The sequence below is a fragment of the Brachycentrus maculatus genome, unplaced genomic scaffold, assembly GCF_059751285.1.
Source record: "Brachycentrus maculatus isolate JH-2025_06_01 unplaced genomic scaffold, ASM5975128v1 h1tg000310l, whole genome shotgun sequence".
Classification (NCBI taxonomy): Eukaryota; Metazoa; Arthropoda; class Insecta; order Trichoptera; family Brachycentridae; genus Brachycentrus; species Brachycentrus maculatus.
This window is the reverse complement of record NW_028281060.1, coordinates 916,291-936,363: the sequence shown is the minus strand read 5'-3', so window position 1 is coordinate 936,363 and position 20,073 is coordinate 916,291. Positions and strand designations below refer to the sequence as shown.

Here is a 20,073-nt window from a genome sequence, read left to right as displayed (position 1 = left end):
AGGTACAATTGCCGATGGCGCCGTGTGCTTTATTTGCTTCTGTAATTACGGAGACCTTGGCGGTGCTGTAATAAGTTATATATAATGATAACAGTTTACAGCAGTTCAAGGTTCACGTAGCTTAAGTAACTAAACTCAGCTCTATTGAGACTCAAAAATCACAGTTCCGCATCGTCTTTCTAGAGGAACTGTCACAAGACACGACCTGACTAGTTAAAATTTAAATAATCTCTTAAAACTCGCGTTGTGAGCGCCATCCGACCGTTAACTCAAAGTGAAAAAGAAACGGTACAATATGAACCAAATCCGCCAAAGAAAGGTATGTATAAATTATTCAATTTCACCTACATTACGTAAAGTAATCGTGATGGATTAAAACGCTTACCTTGGAAGTGCCGCGTCTTGGGAGTAAAAAAAATACGGGCCACGCTATTCACATATGCAAATAGATCAACGCCAACTGTTATTTGAGTGTATTTAATTGTAAATTTGCAGTCTGTTTTGTGTTTACTCGGGTCGAGTCTCGCTTGACAGTCGCTTCTGACTTTGACATTTCGTTTCGCCACTCGCTACTGTCAGCTACAATCGAATGTCTCCGACCTAACCTAACATAATTATACGTGTTGTTTGTGAAATGTGAATAGGAACATGGTGTTTTCTTGATAAATTTAATATAATTTAGGCATGCTGTCGTACAATGGGAAAGTTCAATACATACAGATACCTTGTGGTGAGCTACAACTGTAATATTTTCCATTTACATTTCTCCAATAATATGTGAAAGAGACTGTCACTTTTCGTAGACGTTTTGGAAAATCGCTTTTGTTCGATTTTTAAATAAAAATTCACAAAAATCCATTTAAATTCTTGTCATAAAGTAGGTTCCTACGCTTACGATTTTTTTGTAAAATCTACGTCTTGGAAATCTACAACTAGAAATTCAAATGTATTATAGTATTTTTAAGTGTATTTTTGGAATTACCATGTTTGAATAGACAATGTATTGTTGACATACAATCGCAAGCCAATTATGAATTCTCTCTCTGCGGTCTCAATCTTGTGGATTGGTTTGCAGCAACAAATGACACCTCCTTTGCCATTCCGGTCTATTAGCGCCACCCTCTCCTGCTTTTCATACGTTGAACAGCCCATATCGTAGTCATGCAGGAGAAAGTGACCAAGTGCATTTTTTGCCAAAGCGTGATCATTGACTATTTGATATTTTACTAGCTTAATATTGCCACGAAAAATATCCAAAAGGATTTAAAACTTGGAAGTATAGTATATTGATTTGTTAAAAATGACTAACTGCATTGGTGTTTATTTTCTTGCCAAGCAAAAGTAACTTAAATGACCCTCCTGAACATTTCACGTTTTGGTAGTTGGTCACTTTCTCCTGTACGACAACGATATCCTCGTAGAAGTCGCAAAGGTATTTGCGGCATATTATTATGAATCAAACAGCAATAATATGATGTTTGATTCATAATAATAACTTTGATTCATGTGTTAACACATGAATCAAAGGTGATCAGCTCTCCGCTTCAGTACCAGCCCAGGGTAATATTAAATAAATATTAGAGTGAAAAATCACTTATGTTTAATTGCCCACCCCTGGAAATCAAACCCGGGATCTCCAGTACGGTAGCCGAGCGTGCGACCAATACACTACGGTGGAAGACATTTATTTAATACCTGGCAACTAATTTGTCTCGTTTTTACAGCTAAAGGATGTCGACAGCGACAATGGAGGGAAGAAATACCAGAGAAAACCAAAGCCTCCTGCGAAACTGCGGCGATTATTTGTACTTACATCTTTTGTCTCCGTAATTGTATTTTTAAGTAAGTACATTAAAAAAAACTCATTATTATCCTTAAGGTGGAGACTGACCGGAGTATTTCGTCGTAACATCGCTCGCGGCGAGCATCACAGACCATCAGAAACTATGGATGGAGCGCTCGGCTTGGTGTACTGACTGTACGAATGCTCGCATCGTAACGTGTTAACACGTTACTACGAAATGCTTCAGTCAGTCTCCACCTTTATATTGCTCAATTTTTGTTTACTAACTAACCGCCACACCGCTTCCCTGCAGGGCTAGCAAACAATCTTCACCACTTCCACATTCATGCATCTCCTCGTACATATCCGCCTATTATTCCAACTTCTGAACTGACCACTTTCAAGTACATGAAATATTTGATCACGCTAAGTTTTCCTTGATCATTCTCTGCTCTTATTTCTACTACATTCGCCTAATATATTTATTTTACTGTTCTTTCTTCACTCATTCATTCCACATTTCCAAACTATCTCAAATCATCCTTTCTTTTTTTTATTGGAGATAAATAAATAGGAGAAAAAACTTCAAAATGTATAAACTGACAGAAAGAAATATAATCTAGAGAAATAATATGTAAAATTTTATAAAAAAACATTTTTAAATACGACACACGGACAAAACAAATATATACCGTAGAATGGGGCTACTTGAACTCGATGTGTTCCTTGAGCCCAGTACAAAAAAATATTTAAATCTGTATTTGGTCTATAATAATGAACGTATCGACATGATTCATTGTTTCCCTGACAGGTGACACTTATTGTCGCGATACTTCGATCGATACAACGATCTAAATATTTTTTTTGTACTGGGCTCAAGTAACACATCAAAGTTCAAATAGCCCCGTTTTACGGTACCACACTCAAATTATAAATTGCTGCTATAACTGGCTTCTTCCCATTTTTAAAACCATTCTTCTTCAATACACAAATGTTGCCATATTGCAATTAAATAAAATGATTTCGTGATGAAGCCTATAAAACAAATTATTTTTTCATAAATATATGATCATAAAAAAAAGTTATGACTTTGCAGTCATGTGCAGTTAATTCGTGAGTTAATAACCTATACAATAGGTACTTAATTTGTTAAGTTTGAATATTATGATTAGAAATAAAATAATAAAAAAAACAGCTACTTATTATGTTGAATTTAAATTGACATTTAAATATGTTGACATCTCAATAGATGAAGAAGAATATGGATGTTTCGGCTTATGACATGTCATAGGTTGTCAAGTGATCAAACTTTACACACGTGTCACATTCACCATTCTAACCATGATTGATAACCACACTACTCAAATTTTTGGAACTCATATACATATGTAATAAATCTCGTGTCACTTCATCTTTGAGCTTGCGGCAGCATCTATGGTTTTTTTGAGAAAACTTTTATTTAGCAGAGGCCTAACTGGATTATTTTACATACTAGGAGACGTCTGAAAACATGATTTTTAATTTTTTTATGCAGTTTATAATTTGACCAGTTATTTTATCACCATTTTGGGTGTGTCAAAATCCTTGTTCACAAATCAGGGTTTCTCCACTTATCATATTAACTTAGTTATTTTTTATATAAACTTTATTATATAGCAAAGTGAATGCTGTTGAAATGCACTCCCTCAGAAAATCATTGTCATATGATGATATGGTGAGTGTTTATATTTCTTCTTTTTTTATTGAGAACATTTGAAATGTTTTAATGATTTATATGCTTTTGCAAAATTATACAGATTTATATGCTTTTTTTGTTACGTTAGCGGAATACGTCCAAGTCACCCATTAACTTACGCTCGACCGACCCTCCTCATTAGATGTGTCAATATTGTGTTTAGTTCTTCTCCTTCTTCTGCTTGGTGTAAGCCTTGTGGCCTGATTTTAAGAGGGATTAGCCTCCTGCGATGTTGATTCCCAGCTATCGATCCGTCTCTTTGGTGGTCTGCTCCTGAGTCGTGCAGTGCAATGTGAAGCAGTCTGGATGGTTCCATTCTCCTCACATCGCGATACCATTGTCTTCTCCGTTGTATTCCCAACCTAACAACGTCTTGGATCTCGCATATTTCTCTTATCCTGTGTTTAGTTACATAATTTAAATTTATAATTTCTTTATTTGGTGTACACAGGTGTTGGCACTTGTGTAATGATATGGTTTATATTACCGCAGATGTTAGTATTGTTTTTATTTTGCATACTTCAGATAATTTTTCCAGTAAGTAAGAAAGATATGAGACAAGGGAAACCTCATTATCGGGTTGTTAGTTTATATTCCTGCTCCAGCTATGAGATATTGTTATTATTTTCATATTATTAAAAAATCTGTCAAAGGCTGGTTGAGTGATCACTTTACACACATGCAACATTCACCATTCTACCCATTATTGACAACCACACTACTCAAATTTCAGCCTATGACAAGTCGTACATATGTATCCAGACTTCCATAATCCTTTATCTATGTTGAGATGTCAATATCAAAAACTTTTATTCAGTCTTAAAATATAATAAAAGTTTAAAAAAAATATTCATTTGGTACCTTTGTGGAGGAATTTGGAATTACTTTTTATTATCAATTATTAAATTAATTTTTGGAACTCCTACATATATTGTTAATCTTATGACGCTGTATGTGTGAGTTCACTAGAGCCATTTGTTTGGATTAAGTAAGCTCTATTCAGCTGAGACCCTTTTATTCACATGTAGCCTATGACAGGATATAGCATATCATAATTCATAAAGTCAGAAAACCTGTAAACACCCAGACTTCCATATTCTTCTCCATCTATGTTGAGTTGACAAAAATGTGAAAATAATTCCTGGAGGAACTCAGATTTGTGCACAAGTATTTGGACACTGAAAATGTTTTTTTGTCTAAAAATTATCGCGCATCTCCCATCGACATTACATTTCATTTTTCAAAAGCTTATTTGCTTACTAATCTAGATAAGATTTTGTATTGCATGTAATAAAGTGTAGTCATGCACGATAGATATTAATAATATTGTAACATGACTGATTGCCCTACCTTTTATTATCCCTCCCTTCCCGGTGTTGTGTACCTTGTACACATTGCTTCTAATAACCATCAATATCTATATACATATAATAAATACAAGGCTAAGATTTTAGGTACTCCTCCATAGTATATTTACGATTTTTTGATTTAATACTTTAAATACGGTCATGAGTCGGAATAATCGCCAGGTATGTGTGAGGAGATGCATGAATGCGGAAGATTGTTCTCTAAGACAGATTGATGTGGCGTTCTATTATCTGTTCCTACCCCTGCGGGGAAGCAGTGTAAATGTTATTTAGTTAGTATGATTGATTTTTTTATTTACATAAACTGTATACATTTGTTTAACCCTCCCTTCCCGGTGTTGTGTACCTAGTACACAACACCGGGAAGCTTGCAAACAACATTGCTTCTAATAACCATAATATCTCTATAAATAGAATATTTACAAGGCTTAGATTTTAGGTATTCCTCCATAACATATTTACGCATTGATTTAAAAAATAATATTTATAATAATCAGAATTTATGGGGTACATCGGAGGTATGTTGTGAATATCAGAAACAAATTTGCGCATAAACAACGCGTGAAGAGTGTGCAGGAACCGCGACACTATATTCGCACTCACTCTTGCATACTTGCACTGTGCAAGCGTCAGAAAATCAAAGCTCAATGTTTTCTGGCTAGCGGCAGTAGCTCTTGGGCTTCCGACAAGAGTGCACCTATGCTAGTTCCGTGAGCGTTGCCAGATGGTTTTTTAATGTTTTCAGCAAGAAAATCTAAATTATTATAATTTTTTACTTCATTTATAATTAATTAAGTAGATTAGCTATGAATGTCCGTATTTTTCCGATTTAAAATCGCTAATTTTTTATTGTGTAGTGACTACCCAACACCGGGACGCGCGTTTATATTTGCGCACCAGAAGGGAAAGGTTGATGTAAAAACGACTAGTTTTGAAAAATACAAATTCTTATGATGAGTTCTCATTCACAGTTGATAAAATTAATTGTGTTTACATTAATTTACTCAGAAGTGGTCTTATGCCAGTCTTTCGTTGAATCAATTGAAATCATGCATAATGTGAATAATATTTGCAAACACAGAGTAGTATGGTGTTCTATTCTCTCCGCCTGCCCTTGCGGTGAAGCGGAGTGATGGTTAGTTTTATTTTTTACCACTTTTTCACCCTTTAGCGGTAATTTAGCAAATTTTCAGTTTATTGAAATAAAAAAAACCTTATTTCTAATACATGCAGGTAAATAAAATATTGAATATAAACAAGTCTACTATATTTATAAATATAAACAGTATAGGTACTTTCTAAACATGCTATTGATGCTTGAAGATGCTCATTTAGTCGCCAAATCTTATCATGTCGGGGGGTATGTTGGGATAACCTGCCAAAAACATAAACAAATTATTATTTATATTAACACATCTCATGTGAGAAATATACAATAGACTGTGTTCCTTGGTAATGTTGGTAGGGAACTAAGTTGTAGTCCTATATAACCTGTCTGGGAGTGTGGCCATACATGATTGTCCAAACAAAACTTTCCTCCAAGGAGTATGGGCTTACATAAACGGCTGCACTTTTTACTAAAGCCCGGTGACATTTATTTCTAAAATGGAACTTGTACTGCCATCTGTGGTTGTGTTTAAACACTAAAACTACACTTCAGATTATTTTTCTAGTCCTAGCAAAGAACGCAATCTACGAGTTATCTCATAGTTGGCAGTCAACGTGTTAAGGTGGGACTGACCGGATTCATTTCGTCGTAACGTAACACGTGACGATGGGAACATTCGTATAGTCAGTAGAGCGAGCCGAGCTGCTCGCCGCTCGTTCCGAGTGCTCCATCCGAAGTCAGATGCTCGCTGCGAATGTTAGGTTATGACGAAATGTGGAGGTCAGTCCCCACCTTTAAAGACGCTGTTAAGCGTTTCTCGCAAACAATGAGATTTTCTATTGTAATAACTTACTGGTAGGCCTTAGCGTGGTTGTACTAGGAAATCGTGTAGTAGTCGTGGACACAGTAGGGAATCTCGTGGTCGTGAGGGGGTAAATTGCAGTTTGATATCCGGGATAATATGGGGTCGTATACCCGGGATATGCGGTCGTGTACCCGGGATAAGGCGTCGGGTAGCCGGGTGGATAATACCCATTGGGATATGGGTATCCCAGAGAGTTGGGCATCATGGCTTGGTAGTAGTACCAGGGATAGTAAGCCGGGTTGGATCTGCGCTCGTCAGACTCGCTGCTACTGCTGTTGGGGTTCCAGGGGTTGCCGCCTCGGCCGCGGCCGCCCCACGCTCCCCCCCACCCGCCGCCACCCCACCCGCCCCAACCGCCGCTTTTCTCCTTCGCTAACCTCAATTTTCTGCCGATGCCTCTTAAATGTCCCTCTCTTGCACATGTCTACAAATTGAAAAATATTTAAAACCTTGTTGGGTAATATATCCAAAATAAAACAAGGTTTGTTGGATTGAATTCTACATTTATTTATGTATATGTTCGTCTTCTTAGGACATTATCAAACACTGACTAAAAATATTTACAAAATGTCCTTATATGCCAACAATAATTGCTATTATTAGGTCTAGGAGTAGTACTCCTAGACCTAATTATAGCAATTATTGTTAGCACATATATAATGACATTTTGTAATTATTTTTAGTCAGTGTTTGATATTGTCCTAAGAAGACGAAACGCGTCACGTATTAACATATAATAATAATAATAATAAAACCCTTATCCGCACCCTAATGGTGCATAGGGCACTGCTTCATATGAACACAGTGTTATCTTGATCGTTTACACACGAAGGAAAGGTACATATACATATACATAAATAAATGTAGAATTCAATCCAACAAACCTTGTTTTATTTTGGATATATTACCCAACAATTCAATATGGAATTCTACCAACTGTCTGCAGTTAATAATAATAATAATAAAACCCTTATCCGCACCCCAATGGTGCATAGGGCACTGTGTCATATAAACGCAGTGTTATCTTGATCGTTTACACATGAAGGAAAGGTGATCAGCCCTCCGCTTCAGGTACCAGTCCATGGTAATATTAAATAAATATTACAGTGAAAAAATCACTTATATTTATTTTACCCCCCTTGGGAATCGAACCCAGGACCTCCAGAACGGTAGCCGAGCGTGCTGACCATTACACTACGGAGGCGGACTGTCTGCAGTTACAATAAATAATTTAAAATGTTATTGAATCAATTGAACAAACTTCTATTTCACATAGTACTCTTAATAACGAATATTTTTATTAACACTTTAACCACCACACACGGCACGTTGGCATCCAGTTTTAACTGTACATTATCAATTGGATACGCCACTCTGGTGTCGCCTATACATAATTTTGCAAAAAACAAACTTATACAGTAAAACCTGGATTTTACGTCCCTGGATTTAATATTTTCTCGCATACATTTACTATCCGCATTCAAGTTTTTTTTTCCCAGTTTACATCGAAAATATCCAGTCATTTGATTTTTGATTCCATCTGTAACACTTCTGATCTGTAATGATTCACGATCATCGTTTACTTGCAGTTTTTACATTTTTTGTTTGTTTTCATTGCAATTTTTACAAAAATTTAAATTGAAATTTAATTTAATGTTTTGCCATACCCTCAATTTATACTTTCCCTCCATTTAGGTTTTTGTATGCAAAAAATCTCGATGATTTTCACAAAAAATAAATAAAATTAAAATGTATTTTTTCAAAACCTCGCATTCACATTTTCCCTCCATTTGAGTTTTATTTTTACAGCCCCTTAAAAAACGTAAAATAGGGGTTTCATTGAATTTAAGCTTCGAAATTTTCACTACTCAATGGGAGGATATATTACGAAAAATGGACTAAATCACACTTAATTTTTTATTTATTTACTATATCTTCACCTTCAAACCCTTATCTGCACCCCAATGGTGCATAAGGCACTGCTTCATATAAACGCAGTGTTATCTTGATCGTTAACACATGAAGGAAAGGTGATCAGCCCTCCGCTTCAGGTACCAGTCCGGGGTAATATCTAATAAATTTTAGAGTGAAAAAATAACTTTAAAAAAAAAATTAATAACCCTCAAAGCCTCTACTTTTAGAGGCTTGTCTGCAGGTAGGATAGTAAGGACGGGGAAGGTAAATGCGAAAAATACATCACAAACATCCAGGCCAATCGAAAATAAATCTTTGTTGAATTCATTTTGCAATTGGCGGGAATTGAATCACTGGCGCCAGTTTCGCAGTCGAGCGTCTACCCAACTACGCCACTGCGCCTGCTACCTTATTAACGCCTCAATGCGCGCTCTAATTTAATAAATATGTTACATTCTATAGAAAAAGGGGAAGGAATATTCCTTGATGAACTTTCCATTTCCTTTTTTTTTTTTTTTCTTTATTTGAAATTTTTTTGCATTACATAAATTCAAAAACAAAAAATATTAATAAAAAATAAAAATTAATACAAAAAAAGATCCCACAAAGGCATGGCCTGTGTGTGGGTATACAAAATAAATAGTCATAGTACAGGGTATAAGGGTATAGGTTTCTAAGTATAATTAGTTAATACAAAATACAAAAAACTTAATATAAAATACAAAAAAAAATAAAAAAATAATTGACTCTCAGTAAGCATTTTTTTTTTTTTTTTTTTAATTAAAACTTAAAAAACATAAAAAAGATGACAAAGTAAAAAAGTAAAAATCTAGCGATCATGTGCTAAATGAAAAAGGAGCTTAAATCTGTCTCTTCTATAAATAATCTAAGCAAATTTTTAAATTTACACGAACTTAGGGAATTAACATCTAACAAATAGTCTTTGTGGAATAAGTTGAACAGTTTTGGAGCTATGAAAAATGAGTGTCTTTGCGCAAGTCTGGATTTACAAAAAGGAATTTCTAATAAATTATTAATTCTTTGGCTAGTTCTATTATTAATTAATTTGATAACTATGCTTTTATTGCTACCCGTATTTCTAATTTCTGTTTTAAACTTAATTTACTTACTGATATCGGTAGAAAAGAGGCAATAGAAAGCACTAGTACAATACTAACATACTTCATTTCAATACTGAAAAAATTATATATTTACTAACTCTCACAAACCAAACATGCAAATGGTCTATTTTTCCACAGTAACCAAATTTATATAGTTTTTAATTCATAATATAATGGTAGATATACATCAGTCTATTTTAATATGTCAATTATGTATTATATTTGTGATAATTCATATCCTGACTGGGTATTTTCGTTGCATTGTAGTGGGTTTTTTTTAAGCATTTCAATAGGTGGTTTTACGTATCATCCCATTTATATGACAATGTTTAGTATATTAAATTCGAATTTTCTATTAATTTGATATTTATTATGTGGCATACGTCATATATTTATAAAAATAAATGTAAATCCCAGTTTCTTCAAAATGTTAAATCTCTGATTGCTTCGAAATTTGGACACAATGTTGTATTCAAATATGTGCATGTTTTTACCTATGTATATCAATATAAATGTGAATGTTAGTTTGTTCTAAAACACAAATCTCCTCAAATTATTCACCAAATGCTTTGAAATTTTGACATAACGTTGCATTTAAATATGCGCGTTTTCTGTGACATCTGTTTTTACCAGGGATAGATAAAATTATATTTTAAACACATTTTTGCTGCAATGGCAGCGCCATCTGTTGAATGTAACAGAAACTTGCAATACTCAAGATTTCTTATGGCAGACAGCGTGCTTCCTGACAGATGGATTTTCAAGGTTTTTATTGCATCACAAGCATTGTAAAATCAAACATGTGCTTTCTACTACTACTACTACTACTACCATCACGCCGTTTCCCCGCAGGGGTAGGCAGAGAGGATGGAACGCCACACTCTTCTGTCCTGACATACACTCTTCGCCTCCTTCACATCCATACTCCTTCACAGTCATACATGCCCTCCGATTACGCAGACTTTTGACACCGCCAGATTTTAGGTTCTGATTGATCTGATGTGATTCTGGTGTGCTTTCTATATTATTTATTTCCCATTTTACACATTAACTGAATGTTGAAAGTAGTCTAAAAAGCCAATTTCACAAACGAAAAAATATTATTTTACTTCTTTAATTTTTTTAGTAGCGAAGTAATTTTTTTAGTAGTATTTGGCAGTCACCCAGCGAAAGGATGTTTCTGAATTTTGAATATTTTTTTAATAATTATACTTTCTGTTCATTTATTAATAAATTTTCTGTTCATGTAAGCCAGCATTGATTTTTTGTTCTCTTCCCATGCGCCATCTATCCATATTAGCACTGATATACTAGGAATTTCATCATAGCTGCACGAATATGGCAAGTATCTACAAGTTATCTCGTAGTTGGCAGTCAACCAGACTGGGTTACAGCTAGTAGCTAGTGTATGTGTGTTCTCATAATGTATTATTTTTTGACATCTCATCAAAGATGAAGAAGACTATGGAAGTCTGGGCATTTACGGGGCTGACGACCGTCATAGGCTGGTTTAAGTGATCACTTTGCACACGTGTAACATTCACCAATTCTACCCATTATTGACAACCACACTACTCAAATTCTTGGAAGTTCTATATATATGAACCAATTTAGAAACCTTGTTCTTGAATCACTAGAGACATCTATCGGTGAGATGTAAAGAAGCTTTTTACTAAGCAGAAACTCTTATATTAGTATGTGAGATCCGAATCCTGGATTATAATCACACACATGAGAAACGCCAGAAAATACCATTTTCATTTTTATTATTAAGCTTTTAATTTGACCAGATAATTTCTGGCAATTATCTGGTCAAATTAAGCAAGAAGTCTGGGCATTCCATATTCTTCTTCATCTTTGATGAGATGTCAAAAAATAATATGAAAATAACTCCTGTAATCGGAGATAATCCAGATTTTGTGAACAAGTATTTGGACACACTTAAAATGTTCTCATAATGTCATTGAAAATATATGTTTTGTCTCAGGTCTGTACACATCAGTATTATTCCCAATAATGGACCGGGTAGCTGACAGCCTGGGTTACACTGAGCCAATATACGCCGTCATAATAGATGCCGGCTCTACTGGTTCCAGGGTGCTTGCCTACTCCTTTCACAAATCGTTCCTTGGTGAGTCATTACTCATAGAACACACATTTAAACAAAAAAAACCCGCAAAGCCTCTACTTTTAGAGGCTTGTCTGCAGGTAGGATGGAGGAGATCGTTTTTAAAGTTTAAAAATATAATACAATGTATTAAAAATAAATATCAAGCCACTTATTGAACTTTTTATGATGCAACAGATCTTTTTAGGTAAAACCTGAATGTTTTTTCTGCATTTGAAAAATATTAAGTATGTTTAAAAAAATAATTAAACAATACTTTTTATTCAAAATGCAAAAACAACACTTTCTGCCCTGTAGCGGGTAAATAATAAGTTAAAAACATGCCGTTTTTGCTGGGAACTAGTAGATTTTATGGGCATTCCGAAAACATGCACAACTGAAAATTGTCAATTTTTTATTTATGACATTATTGAAAGGAGTGAGCGATATGTATTGATTATTGATAAATGTGTTTTCAGGGGGCCAGCTAGTATTAGATAGTGAACTATTCCATGAAGTCAAACCCGGACTATCCTCCTACGTTGACAATCCACAAAAGGTAATTATTGTGTTGGTATTTGTGTTATAAACTTAGTGTGTTGATGTTTGTGTTATACAATCTACACCTGGATATAACAAATTATGCAAATGGCACTTAATTTGCCACCTTCGTCATTATTAATAGCAATTTGAATAATAGATCATCAAATTACACCGAATAAACTCAATACAAATCTGTCATGGCGTCCATGCTACATGGCGCAAAATTATCTTTTGTTTTTAAATTCTTTTTTTAAATTACAACAATAGAAATATAAGAAGGTCAATTGATTTTGAACAAGACAATATCAAGTAAAATATGTGTCTGTCTCTCTTTCTCAAACGTGAGCTATCTATAACAACTAGCTTTCTAGAGCAAGACAGATATATTTTATCTGCTTACAGTGGACATTAAAATTACCATAGATAAATTTGATCGTTTATCTATGCAAAATGATATCAGAAGTGTTGCCATCTGCAAAAAATACATGGGAATGTAACATTTTTAGTTGTTGTTTAATCATATTATAATATTAATTTTTGATAATTTACATAGCGCCATTTGCGTAAAATATTACCTCAAGGGCGCTTACACAGACGTAAATAATGATATGAAAACAATGATGATAGACTAAAAAAATATTTAAAAAAACATCATGAATTGGCTGGGGAAGGGGTAAAGTGGAACAGCCATATTATTGCATCTTCTCCTCGGTCTTCATGGTCAAGATGTTGGACAGGATACCTCCCTAAGCGATGGTCATATGGTCCTGAAATTATCCGGAATTATCTGTATGTTCCTGATAGTTACCTAAGGGCGTTTGTCCACTACACGGAATTACACGGAATGTTACCGTCCAGCACGTCAGTAAGCGTTTTAGAACGACGATTGGCTTGGATTGGCATGTGCTTTTGTCCACATTTTTTCAGATCAGTGCTCTTGAACGGTGCATGAACACGTTGCGCGTAAATTCGATCACGCTAAACTGTCGTAGTTGCTTTCATTTTTCAAAACCGGACTGCCGGACAAATTCCGGGTATGTAGTGGACAATCGCCCTAAGACAGCATCAGCATAGATTTTATCACATTCCGACATACTGGACCAACCTGCCGATGGTTATGCCTGTAGGAATAGCTACCGCTATTCTGAACAATATCATGCTGGGTATTGATCTGTTCCATGTGTCTGAAGGAGAACTCCGAAGCGAGATTCTTCTTCATCTTTAGCAATAGTACTCTTGCTTATTTTAGATTTTTGTTAATGTATCCGCCTTTTTTTGTAATGTGTATATTAATTATAATAAATCTAATTGAATTGAATCAATAAAATGGTCTGCTCAGCTGCATAATAAGGGTCGTTCCTTTTCCTTTCTCAGGGTGCCCAGGCCATACTAGACTTAGTGGCTCACGCCTATCCGGTGATACCCTCGCACCACCGGGCCGCAACCCCTCTCCTGCTGCGCGCCACCGCGGGGCTCCGGCTGCTCCGGGCAGGGTCAGCGGAGCGGCTGCTGGACACCGTGCGGGAAGCCCTGACCCTGTCCGGGTTCCGACTAAGCGCTGACGCTGTCGAGATCATGGACGGCAGGGATGAGGGGATCAACTCCTGGTTTACTGTCAACTTCCTGAAGAGTAAGGGGTTTTAAATTTTTTATTTAAAAATTGTCCTTTTTATTAGATGTGGACTAAATCAATAATATATTTTCTGGCATCGGTGCAGAGCATATCAAACTATATACTGAAATAAGATAGCACTTTGTAATAAACACACTATATAATTAAAAATTAATGCAATTTGAGAGGGAGAGAACAAAAAAACTGAAAATGTTCATTCACAAAAATTAAAAAATCTTATTAGAAATTTGGGAAGACTGAGTATCTTCAGAAATTTTAAATTTGCCGTGTGCTTCCATGAATAAAAGAATTTTAATGGTTATTAAAAATAAGGGTGATATGACAAAATATTAAATTATTTAATATGTAATAAACTTGTTTATTTAAAAATGTCTATATTTAAAATAAAGACATATTAACCTTTCTGAATATAAACAAAAAATCAAATCTTTCAATTGTACCTTCAAAGACACCCTAAAAATTTCTATTTACATCTCAGGAGCATAAAGTTTTGCTTAAATTTGCTTAAATACTAAATAGTTAAGAATATTCAGATACGTAAATTAATTGAAAAAGACTGATTTGTACACAAGTTAAATAAATTATAGCCAATTTGGTAATTTTTAGCCAGTGCGATGGTTTTCGTGTCCACTGTTCCGGAGTCTAATTTAGCTGCTTATTTTCATTTCAGGAAAGCTTGACACTATGACTACTGCCGCCTTGGATCTTGGCGGAGGCTCGACACAGATCACCTACGAACCTCGCGGAAAGGGAACCCAATTGCCCCTTGTGACCTTACCCGGACCGAATAGAAACATTTCCCTTTTTACTTACAGGTACTATTTTATGAAGTTTATGCTCTACCAATGTTTTGCGGATAGTCAAAACTCAGGCAAAGAATAATAAAACTCGATTTAAGATATGAAATGTTGCGGGAATTGGTTAAAAGTGTCTTTAACATACTGTTGGTAGATAGCGGGAGACGCTAATAAGCGTTCTATTTGCTTACTTTTGGTAGAGCGCGAGATGCCGAAAAACATTGTGCAGATCAGAGTTTTGTTTGCTGTTACTTGTGATTAGTATACGACCCTGATTAGTATACTTATTAGTGTCGGGGTTGATGAAAAAACCACCTGACAATGTGTTAAGCCAGTTATTTTATTTTATTTTATTAGAAGCAAAAACAACAGTTTCAATACATGAAAAATCAGAATACAAAAAAAAATCATGAATACCAATTACAGTTATTCACATTTATGCATAGAAAAAGTAAGAGAGAAAAAATCTATATAAAAGAAAAGATATAAGATAAGGATGGGATAAGGAGAAAAGGAGATGACAGTGATAGGAAAAGAAGAAAAGGAGAGGACTGAGAATAGATTATATTTATTATTTTTGCAGCTTTCTGAATTTGGGATTGATGGCAGCCCGTCGCGGCGCTTTTCTGGCACAGAACGGAGAAGATGCGACTCACCTCCAGTCAGACTGTATCAATCCTATCATCAAGGATCACCCATGGAGATATTCTAATGTTGACTACTTTGTCAGGTAAAATTATAATAATATTTTTTTAAATAGTCCACTTCATATGGAAACATAACGCTCACTCCTTTCAACAACGTCATATATCAAAAATCGTCAATTTTCAGTTGTGCATGTTTTTGGAATGCCCAGAAAATGTACTATATCCCTGCAAAAGAGGCATATTTTTAACTTAACCTTTTCATAGCCGCAAATAAATTACGCCGCAGTGCTCAACAGGCCAAGTATTTTTTTGAAAAAAAAAAGTTGTCTAAAGATTTTTTTTTTGTTGTTTTTATTGAATTATAATTTACTTACCAAATATTATATCCCGCATCGATTGTTAGAGTTTTATTCTTGAAGTTAAACCAGTTTCAAATTTTCAGGGTTGTCACACTAAGTCGCACACGCAAGTTTTTATTAAATTTAATATTAACACACAACTATTATTTATCAATGGAATATTTTAAAATAATAAGAAAAACACAAAAAAATTGAGCAAAATAAAAACCCCTGGCGTTCAAAACAATCGATTAAAATAATCAATATTTCAAGTGGTTTGAGTGGTAGCCCTAATGACATCTGTCAACTGTCAGCTGAAAGTGATACCGATAAATCACTTAAAAGTATTTAAAAACTTTGTAAAATATTTTGTGACAACTTCAACTGATGGCAATGTATGTTCCGTTTTTGACAGATTGTCAATATGAGTTAAAACTGCGGAGTAATACGTCATCAAAAGTACTGACGAGATATCTCGTCTCTGGCCATACGGGCACTCCGCCATTTGCCGAGATATCTCGTCTCTGGCAACCATCGGGTTAATATTTACCCGCTACAGGGCAGAAAGTGTTGTTTTTGCATTTTGGAGAAAAGGCATTGTTAAATTATTTTTTTAAATATATTGAATATTTTTCAAATGAAGAAAAAACATTCAGGTTTTACCTAAAAAAAATCTGTTGTTAAAAGCTGACCGTATGAAGGCGGATAAAAAAAATATAAATATGTACACAATCAACTCCAAATGACCAATCTTTTTTTTTCCAGTGGCGCCGAGTCAGACTTGAATTTCCTAGACGTCAAGGAGACCCAACTGTCGGTGTCGGAACGCGTACCCATCGTGAAGTTGGAGAGCTGCCGCTCCTTGCTCGTCAAGATGGTCCGAGGCCTGCTGCAGAGCACCCCCATTCCGTCTGGACTCATGATTCAAGACATCAACGCCTTCAGTTACTACTACGACCGGGCTACCGAGGCCGGACTCATAGGTAACTCTAAACTAAACTAAACTAATCTGACCACCACGCCGTTTCCCGTAGGCAGAGAGAAAAGAATAATAACATCACACCACACCTTTGAAAACTATCGTCGCCTCTTCCACATACATGCATCTCCTCATACATCTTCTTCTTCTTACCCTTATCCGCACCCAACGGTGCATAGGGCACTGCATCATATTGAAGCAATGTTATCTTGATAGTTAAATACGCAAAGAAAATGTGAAGAGCCCTGCGCTTCAGTTACCAGGCCAGGGTCATATTATTAAATAAATATGAAAGTGAAAACCACACATATTTATTTTGAATCCTGGGACCTCCAGTATGGTAACCGAGTGTGCTGACCATTACACTACAGAGGCGGACTCATTCATACATACATACCCGCTGATTATTCTGGTTCCTGACTGGACCACGCTCAGTGAACAGTCTCGGAACGCTTCTTTTGTGATGTCTTTCAGCTCTTTCATAGTTTTTGCGTTAATCTCGGGAATTGTATAAAATCTTCTTCCTTTCAAAAATCTTTTAGTTTGGAAGAAGTTAGTTCCTAACAAGAAGTCAGAAGGATCGAGATCATTTTCACAAGTGTGTGCGTCGGGGAGGTGAATACTTTGAAATATACATGTAATTTCTAAATAATGTACATTTTGTTTTATGATGACAGTGTGTGTAAGCGCCCTTGAGGTAGTATTTTACAAAAATGGCACTATATTGCGAGACCGAGGCGACACACATTGCGAGACCGAGTAAGAAATACCGACATTCGGAGCATGTGTAAGACGGAAGATATTGTGAGGTGACGACGACAACAAAGGTGATACTGGAATGATCATGTAAACAGAATGTCAGATGAAAGACTTCCACATATCGCCCTTTAAGGAATCCCTGAAGGACGCAGACCCCCAGGCAGACCTCCAAAAAGGTGAAAAGACAGCTGGGAGTCAACATCCCAAGAGCTACAAGCGGAGGCTCAAACAGATCCTTAGGATCTAGAAAAAGAAGAAGAAGCACTATATGAACTATGGGAAATTATTATTATTACGTATTAATTAAACAGACCACGTATATTCTATAAAGGATTTGGACACACTAAAAATTTTGTGAATTATTTTTGAGGTTCTTGATTTTTGATTAGGATATATGTGTTTTTCTGATTGATTGTTTCAGACCCAGTGACTGGTGGCAAAGTAAAGGTTGAGAGTTTTGCTCAAGCCTCGGAGAGGGAGTGCGCCTCTCCCAACGTGGACCAACCCTTCGCTTGTCTGGACCTCACCTTCATATCCATCCTTCTGCAGGAAGCATTCCTTCTGGACAAGAACAAGGAAGTGGAGGTATGATTTTCCCATGTTTCATAATAAATCCAAAACCAAGCAATGAACCAAATATGTAATAATAGCCCTAATGTATGGAAGTGAAGTATGGAGTTGGCGAAAGATGGATGTAAGTAGACTGGATGCAGTCGAAATGCGATCTCACAGTGCGGCAAAATGATATATGATCCAATTAAGAGTTTGAGTGTGTTACAACTTTGTTTTGTTAGTGTCATATTTAAAATTTTAATTTTATTAATTTTCATATATTATATCGATTCATTGTAAGATCAGCGGTCCCTAACCTCCGGATCGCGGACTGGTATCGATTCGTGGATCAAATGGTACCAGACCACCCAAAACCCTACTTAAAAATCAAAATAATAAACACACCCAATAAAAAATTTAATAATTGTGGAGAAAACCTTATTATTCAGTTGAAAACCCTTTTTGTGCCAAGTTACCACTGGCACATTTCTTCTAACCCTTATCCGCACCCAATGGTGCATAGGGCACTGCATCATATAGAAGCAGTGTTATCTTGATTGTTAAATACACGAAGGAAAGGTGATCAGCCCTCCGCTTCAGGTACCAAGTCCAGGATCATTTTAAACAAATATTAGACTGAAAAATCACAAATATTTATTTTGACCCTCTTGGGAATCAAACCCGGGACCTCCAGCATGGTAGCCTAGCGTGCTGACCATTACATTACGGAGGCGAACTGGCACAATACCTTCTTAGTAAAAAAAACACAACTTATTTAATCAAATAAATCTAAAATATAAACAATCAATGACCCCTACTCAGCAGGCCGCGATAAAATTATCAATTGTTGACCAGTCCACGGATATAACATGTTAAGGACCATTGTTGTAGATGTTCGAATGGTGAATTAAAAAAAAATTAAGGCCTAGTTAAGCACTATCGATAAAATTAAGAGAGATGTGTTAGATGTTTTGGACATTTGGAAGGAATGAGTGAGGAAATATTAGTAAAACGAATTTATGAGGCAAATGTTGGAAATAGGAGCAAAAAAACTTTGCATGGTCTAGTATGTCAAATACTTGGGCATGGTCAGGTCAGGAGTGGAAATATCAGTACAATCCGCGGGCTTGTATGAGGAGATGTTCAAATGTGGAAGATGCGAAGACCGTCAAAGATAAATTGGTTAGGCGGAGTTATAAAAAGCTAACTAACCATCGCGCCAATTCTTTCTGCGAAGAATTGGCCTATTGGTTAGTTAGTTTTTTATAACTTGTAAAACCTTCTCAGGGTGCCCAGGCCAATTCTTCTTCTTCTTTCTGTGCCACTTCTAACGAAGATCGGCGATCATCGTCATGGCTATCTTCAATTTTGATGCTGCAGCTCGAAACAGAGATTTGGTGCTTCTGCCAAACCATTGTCTTAGGTTTTTCAGCCATGAAGTCCTTCAGTTCTTCGCCCCTCAATCTTTCCTTGTATGATTAGGTGGAGAAGACGACATTCTTCATGTCTAAGGCCAACATTAGTGCAAAATGGCGCAGTGCTTAGTTTTTTACTTTGTAACTTTTACATTTTTATTTATAAAGTTTGAATTTTTCAGCTTGTGAAGAAAATTGACGGGCACGAAATATCATGGGCCCTCGGTCTTGCCTACAACACACTGATCAGGGATTTATAACGACTCACCCAAAGTGAAAATCAAATAAAACACTAATAAACACGACTAGCCAAATTTACTATATATTAAACTAATATTTTATAAAAATATTTTTATGTGTAAAATAATTTATTAAAAATTATATTTTTTGTTAAACTATTTAAAAACATA

At 35.6% G+C, this 20,073-nt stretch overlaps 3 protein-coding genes across 6 annotated transcripts in view; 1 reads left to right on the top strand and 2 right to left on the bottom strand.

The window, feature by feature from the left end:
• The window catches only part of l(2)k10201 (zinc finger protein 511 lethal (2) k10201), an 8,125-nt gene extending 7,316 nt beyond the window's left edge, over positions 1-809 (bottom strand). Inside the window, exon 1 of one of the 3 annotated variants that reach the window (XM_088267988.1) lies at positions 719-809. The gene's annotated coding sequence lies outside the window, so the exon portion shown is untranslated. Of the gene's footprint in view, positions 1-385; positions 595-718 lie in introns of those variants that run through there. The other 2 variants (XM_088267989.1, XM_088267985.1) reach the window with 2 other exon arrangements.
• Positions 103-20,073, top strand: LOC148304643 (ectonucleoside triphosphate diphosphohydrolase 5-like). 2 transcript variants are annotated; one of them, XM_088267983.1, is made up of 10 exons: positions 103-319; positions 1,725-1,842; positions 11,881-12,024; positions 12,480-12,559; positions 13,918-14,173; positions 14,847-14,991; positions 15,557-15,703; positions 16,724-16,941; positions 18,118-18,281; positions 19,846-20,073. In XM_088267983.1, the coding sequence occupies exons 1-10, from the start codon at positions 296-298 to the stop codon at positions 19,921-19,923; spliced, it is 1,374 nt and encodes a 457-aa protein (XP_088124109.1). In that variant the 5' UTR covers positions 103-295; the 3' UTR covers positions 19,924-20,073. The 2 variants fall into 2 exon arrangements, with proteins under 2 accessions (XP_088124109.1, XP_088124108.1); XM_088267982.1 differs by lacking the exon at positions 103-319 and adding an exon at positions 492-730.
• Positions 6,147-8,549, bottom strand: LOC148304644 (uncharacterized). The gene is made up of 3 exons (XM_088267936.1): positions 8,526-8,549; positions 6,847-7,282; positions 6,147-6,260 (listed from the first exon to the last, which is right to left on the bottom strand). The coding sequence occupies exons 1-3, from the start codon at positions 8,547-8,549 to the stop codon at positions 6,217-6,219; spliced, it is 504 nt and encodes a 167-aa protein (XP_088124062.1). The 3' UTR covers positions 6,147-6,216.